The 12,691-nt window shown below is 44.3% G+C and overlaps 2 protein-coding genes across 2 annotated transcripts; one reads left to right on the top strand and one right to left on the bottom strand.

Moving 5' to 3' along the window:
• Nucleotides 1-304: 304 nt before the first annotated feature.
• On the bottom strand, nucleotides 305-3,034 carry mettl23 (methyltransferase 23, arginine; the record flags this gene model as incomplete). Its single annotated transcript, XM_083896451.1, has 6 exons — nucleotides 3,019-3,034; nucleotides 1,760-1,902; nucleotides 1,571-1,675; nucleotides 990-1,227; nucleotides 654-738; nucleotides 305-476 (listed from the first exon to the last, which is right to left on the bottom strand). The coding sequence occupies exons 2-6, from the start codon at nucleotides 1,868-1,870 to the stop codon at nucleotides 305-307; spliced, it is 711 nt and encodes a 236-aa protein (XP_083752577.1). The 5' UTR covers nucleotides 1,871-1,902; nucleotides 3,019-3,034.
• A 125-nt stretch (nucleotides 3,035-3,159) lies between these two features.
• Nucleotides 3,160-11,627, top strand: jmjd6 (jumonji domain containing 6, arginine demethylase and lysine hydroxylase). The gene is made up of 6 exons (XM_083896949.1): nucleotides 3,160-3,693; nucleotides 4,311-4,699; nucleotides 8,096-8,382; nucleotides 8,656-8,791; nucleotides 10,349-10,481; nucleotides 10,926-11,627. The coding sequence occupies exons 1-6, from the start codon at nucleotides 3,565-3,567 to the stop codon at nucleotides 11,055-11,057; spliced, it is 1,206 nt and encodes a 401-aa protein (XP_083753075.1). The 5' UTR covers nucleotides 3,160-3,564; the 3' UTR covers nucleotides 11,058-11,627.
• Nucleotides 11,628-12,691: the final 1,064 nt, after the last annotated feature.

The raw sequence follows: 12,691 nt of genomic DNA, 5'->3' as shown, positions 1-12,691 counted from the left end.
CGAGGTCAGTTTGAGCTGATGTTTAAAATCATCAGTGTTTGATGAGTCTTCACTGTCTTCTGTTCCAGATCTGCTGAAGCTGTGTTACAGAGCAGGACTGGGGATGAAGATCTTCTCCTTCATAAAGATCATCATCATCATTTCCTCCTTCAGTCCAGTCCGGAGCAGCTTCATAGAGCACAGCACTGAGATCTGCTCTCACTTTCATTCTGGATTAATCCAAAAATCTAGAGGAACACAGAACCTTCTCGCTGTAACTCTAACTCACCACGATGAAGACGAGCAGGAGCTGTGTTGTCTTCAGTCACAGTCCAACGTCCTGTGTCTTCACTGTGATCATCATCATGTGGACACTGTGTCTGTCCTCAGGAGACCATTCATCATCATCATCATCATCATCATCACTGTCCTCCAGCTGGACCTCCACACACTTCAGATTCCACCTGTGGAGCAGCTCCTCGATGGACCAGTCAGCACTGAGGAGGAGGAGGAAGAACTTTGATGAGCTTGTGTCAGGAGGTGAAGATGAGATTCAAGGAAACACTTTCCGCTGCCTTGACAAAACCAACATTAAAGACACAACCGTGGACGGATGTATGAACTTTGACCTTCTGACTGGTTCATCATGGCCACAGAAACAGCTGCAGCTTTACCTTCTCTCCTGGTACGTGGTCCACAACTGAGCGCTGGGGTTTTTCCTCAAGAGAAAAGCAACCGTCACAAGCACATCTTCAAAATCTGAAAGATGTTTCAAACACTCGGCGTCAGGAAGAGGCTGAACCTGATTGTTATCACGTTAATAAAGTATCTACAAATGTTCTACTTTGAGGCTCCATTTATGTCTATTTAAATTATTATTGGAGCATAACAGTTGTATCTCTAATCTCAACACTTGACCCTAGATGTTAATCTCAGTAAAGCCTGTTAATCTGACCTGTGGTTGTTATAAATGCTTTAAAACTAAAGTCTGTTAGATTTCCATGATTCACCTCGAGGTTCATAGAACACATCTGAGCCCAGGATGATGTCGATCTTTGGAAGCAGAACCAGGTCCGGTGAGATCTGGCCCCAGGTGAGAGGCGTCACAGTCACATGACTGAGGCCGTTAGCTTCACAGCTACGTCTGCAGTTCTCCACACACACAGGAGTCCTAGCATCGTCCGACAGGATCACCTGAGCGCCGCAGAGAGCAGCTAGCACACCTGGGAGACTCACACCTGCACCCAGCTGTGGAGGGGGGACACAGAAACATGTGACACACCCAGCTGTGGAGGCGGGGGCACAGAAACATGTGACACATCCAGCTGTGGAGGCGGGGACACAGAAACATGTGACACACCCAGATGTGGAGGGGGGACACAGAAACAGGTGACACATCCAGCTGTGGAGGGGGGACACAGAAACATGTGACACACCCAGCTGTGGAGGGGGGACACAGAAACAGGTGACACATCCAGCTGTGGAGGCGGGGACACAGAAACATGTGACACACCCAGCTGTGGAGGCGGGGACACAGAAACACCTGAATGAATGAATGTATGAATGAATGAATGAATGTGTGAGCACTCACCTCCAGGATGCTCTTGTGTGTGAGCGTCTCTCTCCGTGTCCACAGATACCGAGCCAGCACCGCTGCACACGGCCACACATACATGCTGTACTGAGGATCCAGAACCTGGAGAAAGACCACAAATACATGCTGTACTGAGGATCCAGAACCTAATAGTAATTAGGTTAGGTAGTTTAATAGTAAAGTCACCTGTGGGATGGACACAGACACCGACTCCACTGGAGTTTTCTTCACGTCTTCAAACGTGAACTCTTTGAAAGCGATGCTTGGTTTTTTTCTCTCCATCGTCTTCTTCCACATCTGGAAAAACCTTCAGAGATTTTTCTGTGTTTCTACAATTCAACAGTAAAATATCACATTAGCTGAGCGGGTCCATGTCCCGCGACCTGTAACGTTAGCCTCTAACCCGTAATGTTAGCCTCTAACCCGTAACGTTAGCCTCTAACTCGTAACTTTAGCCTCTAACCCGTAACGTTATCCTCTAACTCGTAACTTTAGCCTCTAACCCGTAACGTTATCCTCTAACCCGTAACTTTAGCCTCTAACCAGTAACTTTAGTCTCTAACCCGTAACTTTAGCCTCTAACCCGTAACTTTAGCCTCTAACCCGTAACTTTAGCCTCTAACCAGTAACTTTAGCCTCTAACCCGTAACGTTATCCTCTAACCCGTAACTTTAGCCTCTAACCAGTAACTTTAGCCTCTAACCAGTAACTTTAGTCTCTAACCCGTAACTTTAGCCTCTAACCCGTAACGTTATCCTCTAACCCGTAACTTTAGCCTCTAACCAGTAACTTTAGCCTCTAACCAGTAACTTTAGTCTCTAACCCGTAACTTTAGTCTCTAACCCGTAACTTTAGCCTCTAACCCGTAACGTTATCCTCTAACCCGTAACTTTAGCCTCTAACCAGTAACTTTAGCCTCTAACCAGTAACTTTAGTCTCTAACCCGTAACTTTAGCCTCTAACCAGTAACTTTAGTCTCTAACCCGTAACTTTAGCCTCTAACCCGTAACTTTAGCCTCTGACCCGTAATGTTAGCCTCTAACCCGTAACTTTAGCCTCTAACCCGTAACTTTAGCCTCTAACCCGTAACGTTAGCCTCTAACCCGTAACGTTAGCCTCTAACCCGTAACGTTAGCCTCTGACCCGTAATGTTAGCCTCTAACCCGTAACTTTAGCCTCTAACCCGTAAACCGTCACATTAACGCGTGCTCCAGTTGTAGCATGAATGTATAGCTAACCCTCACTTGTTTAATACTTTTACTTCTAAAAGTACATTTTATATCAGAAAATGACTTTTGACACTCAGTACAGTAAATATCATATACTTTAAGACATTTACTTGAGTACTATTATAAACAGTGACCTCAACTTACTTGTACTAAAATATCACTATAACGTACTTTATACATGTCTGACTTACAAAGTGAACACAGAGAACGACTTACAGAAGATAATATTCACCTTTTCGCTGCTACACTTCCGGTCTTTCTTCGCGCAGAAGACGGACGCGCTCGACGACCAGTCACGTTCACCCGCGTGCCTGGCGCGAAGCCTCGTTCCACGTTTGAACCAATCACCGTGTTCGCTTTCCGTCGACGCTGTAGCCAATGAGCGTTCAGTCCTGCCACTGGGGCGGGAGCTAACGTCAGTTAGTTACGGCAGCATTGTGTGTGGCTCGCTGGGCGGCTAGCAGCTAGCAGTTGTTGTTAACAGTGTGTTTACAGCCGTGAATGTAAGAGTTTATAAACCAGGCGGAAGTCCGCACGGTTCTCATTTGTGACGCGACAGACAACCGAGTTATACACACGTCAGTGACGTCACAGACCTGTGTGTCTTGAGTTATCGAAGAGCAGCACTAGCAGCAGCAGCTAGCCTAGCCTAGCCTAGCCTAGCCGGGCACCTGCACATGCCAGTGAATGAGTACGTGTGCTCAGTCCCACAGCTAGCTTAGCAGCGTTATAAAAGAGTAAAACACCACAGGAAGAGGAGGAATGAACCACAAGAGTAAGAAGAGGATCAAAGAGGCGAAGCGGAGCGCCAGACCCGAACTCAAGGACTCGTTAGACTGGATCAAACACGGCTACTGCGAGTCCTTCGACGTGTCCCACCGTACCGTCAAGGTACTGTTGTCAGTGTAGCACCCGAAGCTAAGCTAACCGCTGCTACTTGTGCGGGAGTGCAGCTCGTCACGTAGACACCGAGGACAGTGGACAAACACTTACGTCAAATACGTATGCCACTCCATCGTAAATATTGGCGTAATCGTATTTCTCCTACCCACACATGCACGTCCTTAAGTTTTTGTTTAAAGGGGACTGGTGACTCAGTGTTGTAATATAACAAAGTACAAATACGTATATGTACTTCACTTTGTTATTTATATTGTTATATATATTATATACTTCCTCTAATAATACTCTAAGGTATTATGGTCTGTATTTATAGAGATACAGTTTTCATCCACTCACACACTGCAGTGTCTTTGCTCAAGGAAACAAAAACAAAATGTGAAAAGAAAAAAGTGCAGGATTTCTCTGTTTATTCACAACATAGAGAAAGGTCAAAGGTCATGAAGCATCTCTTCACATACTTTTCTCCACCTGCTGTAAACTCCCTCTTCTTCAGCCAGAGCCTCTTTATTAATTCATTTCAATATAGAGATCGTATTGCACGAGGAAGGACGGCGACGATAAATCACCAACTTGACTTTTGTCCTGATGTTTGTTGTTTGTTACAGGACAGCGTTGAGCGCGTGGACGTCCTCCGTCTCAGTCCTGAAGACTTCATCCATCGCTTTGAGCGGCCGTACAAGCCCGTCGTCCTGCTGAGCTGCCAGGAGAGTTGGCCGGCCCGGGAAAAGTGGACTCTGGAGCGCCTCAAACGCAAATACCGCAACCAGAAGTTCAAGTGCGGCGAGGACAACAACGGCTACTCGGTGAAGATGAAGATGAAGTACTACGTGGAGTACCTGGAGAGCACCAGGGACGACAGCCCGCTCTACATCTTCGACAGCAGCTACGGTGAACATCCCAAACGGAGGAAGTTGCTGGAGGATTACCAGGTCCCGCTCTACTTCAGGGACGACCTCTTCCAGTTTGCAGGCGAGAAACGCAGACCTCCATACAGGTTAGATCTGCTCTTGAAAGGTTCAGTGATGATGGAAGTGACCCGACTGACTCTTCCTGGTCTTACTATTTGATTGGTTTACTCAGGTTTAGGGCTGCCACGGTTAGTAGACGAATCACAACGTAATCCTTTGTATTTTGAAGCATTGTTTTATATCTCAAACTGCTTTGGTTCCATTTTTACAAAACAACCAAACATTTACAGCAGGGGTTCTCAAAGTTTTGATACCTGAGGCCAATTTAGGAACCCAAAATTGGACTGAGGGCCGCCAAAGGAGAAAAAACAGAAAGAAATCCCATTTGTAATCATTTTAATGACCAGATTGCAGTTCTACAGTTTAGCGTTAAGTAATATAAGCGTTAATATAATGTAATTTAAGCATTAACCTCTTCTTCACTGACCCTCTTTTTGGAGTCCCTGCTCGAAAATGACATGCCCAAACTAAATAGAGTAAACCTATGCAGTAACAAGCTCTATGTGGATTATCTTGGTATCAAAATAAAGATAATACTTGTGAGATTCCACCAGAGGTGTAAGTTTCATTGTAGATGCCACTGTGTCAGAGTAAATGTACATGGAACACAGCATAAGTGAAGGATTTGTTTCTCTCGCCTAAAAAGAGATCGCATTTTAAAGCAAATATCACCTTTAAAATATGCAGTAGGAGCTTAAAAATACATGGAGGTCATGTAACAACATGTGGACATGAGCTGTGCAAAGTCTGATGCTGCTGAAATAAAGCAGAGTGAAATAACAGCGGTTTTAGTAAAGAGATGTCTGGGCGTTCTCACTTTTGGCACAGCTTGGCACCATCTGTGCCATTTTAGATTTCTTAGGTACCAAATTATTAAAAAACAATTTAATTGTATTTATATGTCAACATTGGTCTAAAAAGTATAGTAACTCGCCTTAAATGGATGCTTCCTGTGCGGTGCGTGATAACAACTCTGTGACTCTGCAGCACCTTCAGTTATGCAGCGCCATAGCTCTGGGTTACCTTGGTCAATTAGGGTGATTGACAGCTCGTTTTAAACGTCTAAACCGGTAGAATCAGACCCCGGTCTCCAAATGCACGTCGATCACTTCATTAGCGAGTCAAAAGGACATAAATGCATGTAACGCATTTGTGCGGACGTTCGCCCTTCTCTAATCAGAACGATCTAATGTCGCTCTGTAATGATCAATCAGACCGGGATTTGTTCCCAAAGCATGCTGGGAAGTGTAGTTCTTCATTAGAAGCGGCTTGAAAGTCAGTTGTTGTTTTGCTCTTATTTTGGGGCTGGATCCGTGAATCTTGGTCGTAGAGTGATAAAAATGGTACCGCTGGAATCGGTAGATTCTCCGCTGTCCAGCCGACACGTGTTTTTTTTCTTTACATAATCACGCTGACGCTCCGGTGCCGCTTTTCAATGTGTGCGCTGTGACGGTTTTTTTCCGCTCCTGCTGTTTGATCAATCGGTGTTTTAACTATGTTACGTGAACATAAGAATGATTTATATGAGCTTTTAGCGTAGTTTCTGACCTTTCTGTGGGTATGCAGCATGTCTGTGTTTGTTAAAGTTAGATATGGTTTTATGACGCTTTTGTTGCTGCGTCTGACGCTGCCCCCGATCCCGGGGGCAACCGTGAAGAAGAGGTTAATAAAATAACGCTTTATAATTTACTGGGTAATTACCCAGTATTATTTTGGCCATTGTTCTTACCTTCTAATTACAGGTTAATACCAAGTAACACATTTCTGTTACCATATATTTACTGGGTAAATAGCTAGTAATTGAGGGCTGTAGCTACCTGCTTATTACCAGCTTATAACCCAATAATACACTAAAATTCACCATATAGAAACCAGGTCAATACCCAGTATTTTTGTTTGCACTTATTGGTCTGTATCCAGTAATGTCCAATAAACATTTAACAAGCTTAGTCGCTCCTGGATTAAAACTATCAACTGTAATTCATTGCGGGGCCGCCAGAAATGTTTCTGTGGGCCGCCATTGGCCCCCGGGCCGCACTTTGAGAACCAATGATTTACAGCATTTAAAGCCAGAGTTGTGCCTTCATTTTATTTTGCAGCTGCACGCTGGAGCGATACGCTGTAATTTACCCATGATCTGATTTAGGGATGTGGATCTTTGCGTGGCTCACCATTCGATTCATACGAGTCATGATTCAAAAACTGATACAATCCATAGTGTGTTGAGGCAAATGATGGCATCAAAACTATAGAGTTTGTCTAAGATAATGTGATAATGTGATCACACACATTTATTCATTCAAAACAAATAAAAACTTACTGTACAAAAAAATAACTTGCATAAATAGAAGCTTAGACTAGCTGCCTTTTTCTCCCAGAAATTACAAAAATAAACCGTACATGAATAACACAGACTAGTGTTTTGTGGGGTTTTTCAAAATAGAAATAATCGATTTTAAGTTTATGAATCGATTGAGAATCGTGGATGATTAGAATCGCGATTCCTATGTGAATCTATTTTTTTCCCCCACCCTAATCCGATTAGTCAAATAATCGCAGCAATAATCGTTTGTGTCAGCCCGACTCAGGTTAGGGCTGTAAAGTCAAAGTCGACTGGTCGACTAATTGGTCGACACGCTCTGGCTCAACCAAAATTGTGATTGGTCGACTAAATTTAAATTTTTTTTTTTTTTTTTTTATGGTGAATTTCATTAGGAGGAAAGTACCACATGCTAATAGAGGTGTTTTACAGCACCTGTGCTTCACAGGTAACAGTCTGTCTTCAGAGAACCCCCCCCCCCTTTTTTTCCACTATTTTGGTTTAGTCCAGCCCAGTGAGTTTTTGTCGCTCCGTGGCTCATGAGCGACAGACAGATTAGCGTTGTCATTAATTAGACGTGAATTTTGAGCATTTCATGTGAGGCTACAGTCAGTCCTTCTGTCTCATCCATGTCAAAGACATCAGAAGTGTGACAGCTATGGTATTGCGCAGATGAACGTAATGCAAAACGCGGTCAGAGCCGGCAGACTCTGTTGAACTCCAGCCGCGGCTGCGGGTCTTCTCAAAATAAAAGAGCCGCACCTGCAAAGTACACCCCGTTGATTTTTGTTTGAAATTTCAGGGCTTTACTCTCTGACCGATCAGTGACCTTTTAGAATGGGCTCAGCTCACTTGGAGCCTCTGCTGTCACTGATGGAAAAGAACTGTGTGATAGTAAAGCAGCGTTTGTTTGAAATGGATTTTTCACGTATACAAACAGACTGAAGGGTAAGGGCGCATCAATTCTACAATATATGAGGAAACGTGACTGAGGTTTAACGCAGCGATGAGCTTTTCTCTCTTCTGATCCAGTTCCTGTAGCAGGATTTATCTCGTTGTTCTCGCACAGCTACGACATTAACCTCCTCCAACTGCTCGTCAGGTGGTTTGTGATGGGCCCGGCTCGCTCTGGCACCGGCATCCACATCGACCCGCTGGGCACCAGTGCCTGGAACGCCCTGGTCCAGGGTCACAAGAGGTGGTGCCTGTTCCCCACCAACACACCCAGAGAGCTGATCAAAGTCAGCCGAGAGGACGGGGGAAACCAGCAGGACGAGGCCATCACGTGGTTCAACGTGGTCTACCCCCGAACACAGCAGCCCACCTGGCCCCCAGAGTTCACGCCCCTGGAGATCCTGCAGAAACCTGGAGAGACCGTCTTTGTGCCTGGTCAGTGAAGAACAGCAGCACCCGTCCATTATGTCCTCCATTCATCCATCACTGCATAAAACCTCAGAAAATATTGAGCAGTGTTTGGAAATGATGATGTTTTACTGATGGAAAGTTTTCTTTGTCGTGTAACGCACTTCTTAATATTCTTTATTTCAACAGTTACTTATGTAGTTATTTCTGACCATTGTTGGAGTTGATGACGTTTACGTGGACGATCTCATGAAAAGTGTCTCCTCCTGATGTTAATCCTAACTAGCTGTGTGTCTGCAGGAGGATGGTGGCACGTCGTCCTGAACCTGGACGTGACCATCGCCATCACACAGAACTTTGCCAGCTCCACAAACTTCCCCATCGTCTGGCACAAAACTGTCCGAGGACGACCCAAGCTCTCCAGGAAGTGGTATCGGTAAGTCTTTCTGTCCACAATCCTGTCGCTTTCAGTCTACGAAATAAAACATGAAAGTCTTCACATTTAAGAAGCTGAAAAAATGACATGAACGTGAAAATATTCACATTTAAGAAGCTGAAAAATGACAGAAACGTGAAAATATTTACATTTAAAGGTCACATAGAGTGGTCCTGTTGCACATATATGTGAGTTATGGAGGTCTACTTACATATATGAAGTTGTTTTTATGGTCAAATCCTCCTAGTTGATGTAAACGAGCCGATTGAAATCTGTCCTTTTCGAAGCGCTTGTCAGTTGCGCTATTTTTAGCCATAAATCTTGCCCGAGAAGACAGAGTGTGTTGTGATTGGCCAGCCAGCGTAGAGCCTTCCCACCTGTGTTGTGATTGGCCAGGTATCTGGAAGTTACGTAATCTATCACGTCAGCTCTCAGAAGCGCAGCTCCCCCCTCTGGAGCGGTGGATACACTGCTACTCATTATCAAAACATTGTTTTAACAGTGTTTAAAAATAGCTTCGTCACGACTCCCCGCCTCAGTCCCTTTATGACTTTAAACCGGAGTCAGACCCAGAGTCAGAAGACACTGTTGCTCGTGAAACACCTCCACAACGGACGTTATTCTTCTTCTGCGGTTCAATGTACGCAACCGGATGTGCCCGGACTAGTGCCCGGAGCAGGAGGATCGGTTGTTCAGGAGAACCGCTGCTTACGTAACGTTTACGGGATTTTCAGTGATCTCGTTGAGCCTGAGATTACAATAAAACACAACGTTCTCAGCAATGGCTGAACTGTTTGTTTCGATCCGTCAGGCTTCATAAACAAGGTAATGACGCAGATACACACCAAAAAAAACAGCGATAATAGGAACTTCCGGTCTAGTTCCGCTTTAAGAAGCTGAAAAATGACAGAAACACGAAAATATTCACATTAAGAAGCTGAAAAATGACAGAAACACGAAAATATTCACATTAAGAAGCTGAAAAATGACAGAAACGTGAAAATATTCACATTTAAGAAGCTGAAAAATGACAGAAACGTGAAAATATTCACATTTAAGAAGCTGAAAAATGACAGAAACGTGAAAATATTCACATTTAAGAAGCTGAAAAATGACAGAAACGTGAAAATATTCACATTTAAGAAGCTGAAAAATGACAGAAACGTGAAAATATTCACATTTAAGAAGCTGAAAAATGACAGAAACGTGAAAATATTCACATTTAAGAAGCTGAAAAAATGACAGAAACATGAAAATATTCACATTTAAGAAGCTGAAAAACGACAGAAACGTGAAAATATTCACATTTAAGAAGCTGAAAAACGACAGAAACGTGAAAATATTCACATTTAAGAAGCTGAGAAACGTGAAAATATTCACATTTAAGAAGCTGAAAAAATGACATAAACGTGAAAATATTCACATTTAAGAAGCTGAAAAATGACAGAAACGTGAAAATATTCACATGTAAGAAGCTGAAAAATGACAGAAACGTGAAAATATTCACATTTAAGAAGCTGTCATTGTGGTCACTGCTGCTCTTTGTCTCTTTGTCAGGATCCTGAAGCAGGAGAGGCCTGACATGGCGGCTCTGGCTGATAAGGTGGACCTGCAGGAGTCGACGGGCATCGCCTCTGACAGTTCCAGTGACTCTTCATCATCGTCCTCCTCAAGCTCGTCAGACTCTGACGTAGGTGACGCATAATTCATACGTTTTCTTTAAGCCGTATGTTGAGCTTCATACACAACGGGATGGGTCTCGTCGCTTTGGGAGGCTGCGAGTAAACAAAACACTGTAAATACACAGTAAATATGTGGTAAATGCATGGTAAAGATACGCTGTAAATACACAGTAAATGTACTGTAAATACACAATAAATTTGCTGTGAATACACAGTAAATGCGCTATAAATACACAGTAAATGGTGCAACACGTGTCGCCGTCACGTCTCCCTCACGTTTCTGTCACGTTTCTGTCACGTATTGCGGTCACGTGTTTGTCTCGTGTTTCTGTCACACGTTTCCGTCGCCGTTGCGCGTCGCCGTCACGTGTCTCCGTCACGTTTCTGTCACGCGTTGCCGTTGCTGTAACAGAACACACTGTGACACCTGCTCTGTGCTCCGTGTTCCTCAGGCTGAATCGGGCTCTGAGGGCGACGCCATGTCTCACCGCAGGAAGAAGAGACGCACCTGTGTGACGGCGGCCAACGGAGACACCAGCAGCCAGGACGACTGCATCAGCAAAGAGAGGAGCTCGTCGCGGTGACACAAACCTCCACTTTGGTGATTCCTTCACCCAAACAGAGCCGGCTGCTTAATTTTTGTGTAAATGTCTGAATCTGTGAGCGACGGCCGTCTGTAGAGGCAGGAGGAAGAGGATGATGATGATGATGATGATGATGATGATGATGCTCCTGGTGGACAGCGATCAGATGTCTCTGCTGCTTCTGTAATCAGAGAGAAATGTGACTGTGAGGGACGCTGGAGAACTTTCCTGGGCTTTAAAGCTAACTAAGCTGCTTTCTGACGTGACCTTTTACCGTGAATGAGGGTCTTGGAATATTTAGTTGGTGTCGGCCTCTGCCTTTCAAAGGGAAAGTTCAACTTCTATTTTAAAGTGTGAGTGAGTGAGAGACTGTGGTAACAGACGCAGCACAGACACAAGGACTTCACCACAGACTCACAATATAATCTACGTCACTTCACGTCTACGATGTCTTCGTCACATGTTCACGTCTTTATCTCGCTGTGATTGTTGATCCACGGCTGCCTCCGTCACCGAGGTCAAAGTCTTCAGTGTTTGATTGACCGCATGACACAAAGTGACCACACGAGGCAGCGGAGCAGCAGCAGCTCCTGTGTTTTTCTCTGTGGACTTTGGTGTGGGAGAGTGAGTGGTTTACAAATGTCAGTCTCACAGTGAAGATAAAGACATGATCATGTGACGTAGACTTAAAGTGACTCAGCTGATTCATCAATTCACTGATGACTAAATTAATCATCAGCCAGTTTTAACCTTTGATTCATCAGTGAATATTTTATGGACCAACTTCTAACTTAAGTAAACTTCATAAATAATAGTTTTATACAGATATTCCTTGTGTCTCAGGTTGTCTTCTGTGTCTCAGCAGCAGGGGGCGCTGACTGTGTGACAGCATCACATACAAACCCTGAACTATCCCTTTAACGTGGGCAGCGATCGGGACGAGCAATAGCGCGGAGAACGGTATAAACCACGCCCTCAGAACGGTAAACCACGCCCTCATAACGGTAAACCACGCCCTCAGAGCGGTAAACCACGCCCTCAGCCTCCGGTTTCCATGACAACAACGAGAATCTGAGTCTCTGAAGTCTGATTTAAAAACCAGCTCCAGTTCTTGTTCCTCTGCCAAGTCTAAGCCATGTTTTCCCTCATACTTCAACAAGTTTTAGGTTGATTTTTATTTTAAATTGTTCTGTTGATTTTTGTCTAAAATAATCACGCAAACAAACCAAGTTCAAAGGTTCTGTTCATTAAACGGACGATTCACCCGCTTTCCCCCCACGGAGGCGAGTCCGTGTTCATGTGAGGCTTCTCATAAGTGCCTGTGGAGTCTGAGGTCTGCCCACCAGCAGGGGGCGACGCTGTGTTCCTCTTTTTATATTCATGTGTTGTTGTTGAAGTCAATGAAAAGACTGCTGGTCTGAGGTGAGTCACACTGTGCCTTTCACCTGTGTGTGTGTGTGTGTGTGTGTGTGTGAAGGGTCTCGTCACATGACGCAGACCTGACTGTAGTCAATTTAGTTTTGTCGCTCAATAAAATCTTTTCTAATCACTCGTGACACTTTTGGTTTTTATTAGTTTTTCACTTTTTAACAAAATACTTGTCTGCTTTTTATTTTGAAAGCTATGTTTGTGGT

Source organism: Microchirus variegatus, assembly GCF_963457635.1.
Source record: "Microchirus variegatus genome assembly, chromosome: 10".
Lineage (NCBI taxonomy): Eukaryota > Metazoa > Chordata > Actinopteri > Pleuronectiformes > Soleidae > Microchirus > Microchirus variegatus.
Note: the sequence above shows the minus strand (reverse complement) of the source record. Positions and strands in the feature narration are given on the sequence as shown.

Coding starts and splice junctions, on each gene's coding strand:
- jmjd6 (XM_083896949.1), top strand. CDS start 3,565: ATGAACCACAAGAGTAAGAAGAGGATCAAAGAGGCGAAGCGGAGCGCC. Junction 8,383..8,655: donor AGAGACCGTCTTTGTGCCTG/GTCAGTGAAGAA, acceptor GTGTGTCTGCAG/GAGGATGGTGGCACGTCGTC. Junction 10,482..10,925: donor CAAGCTCGTCAGACTCTGAC/GTAGGTGACGCA, acceptor CGTGTTCCTCAG/GCTGAATCGGGCTCTGAGGG.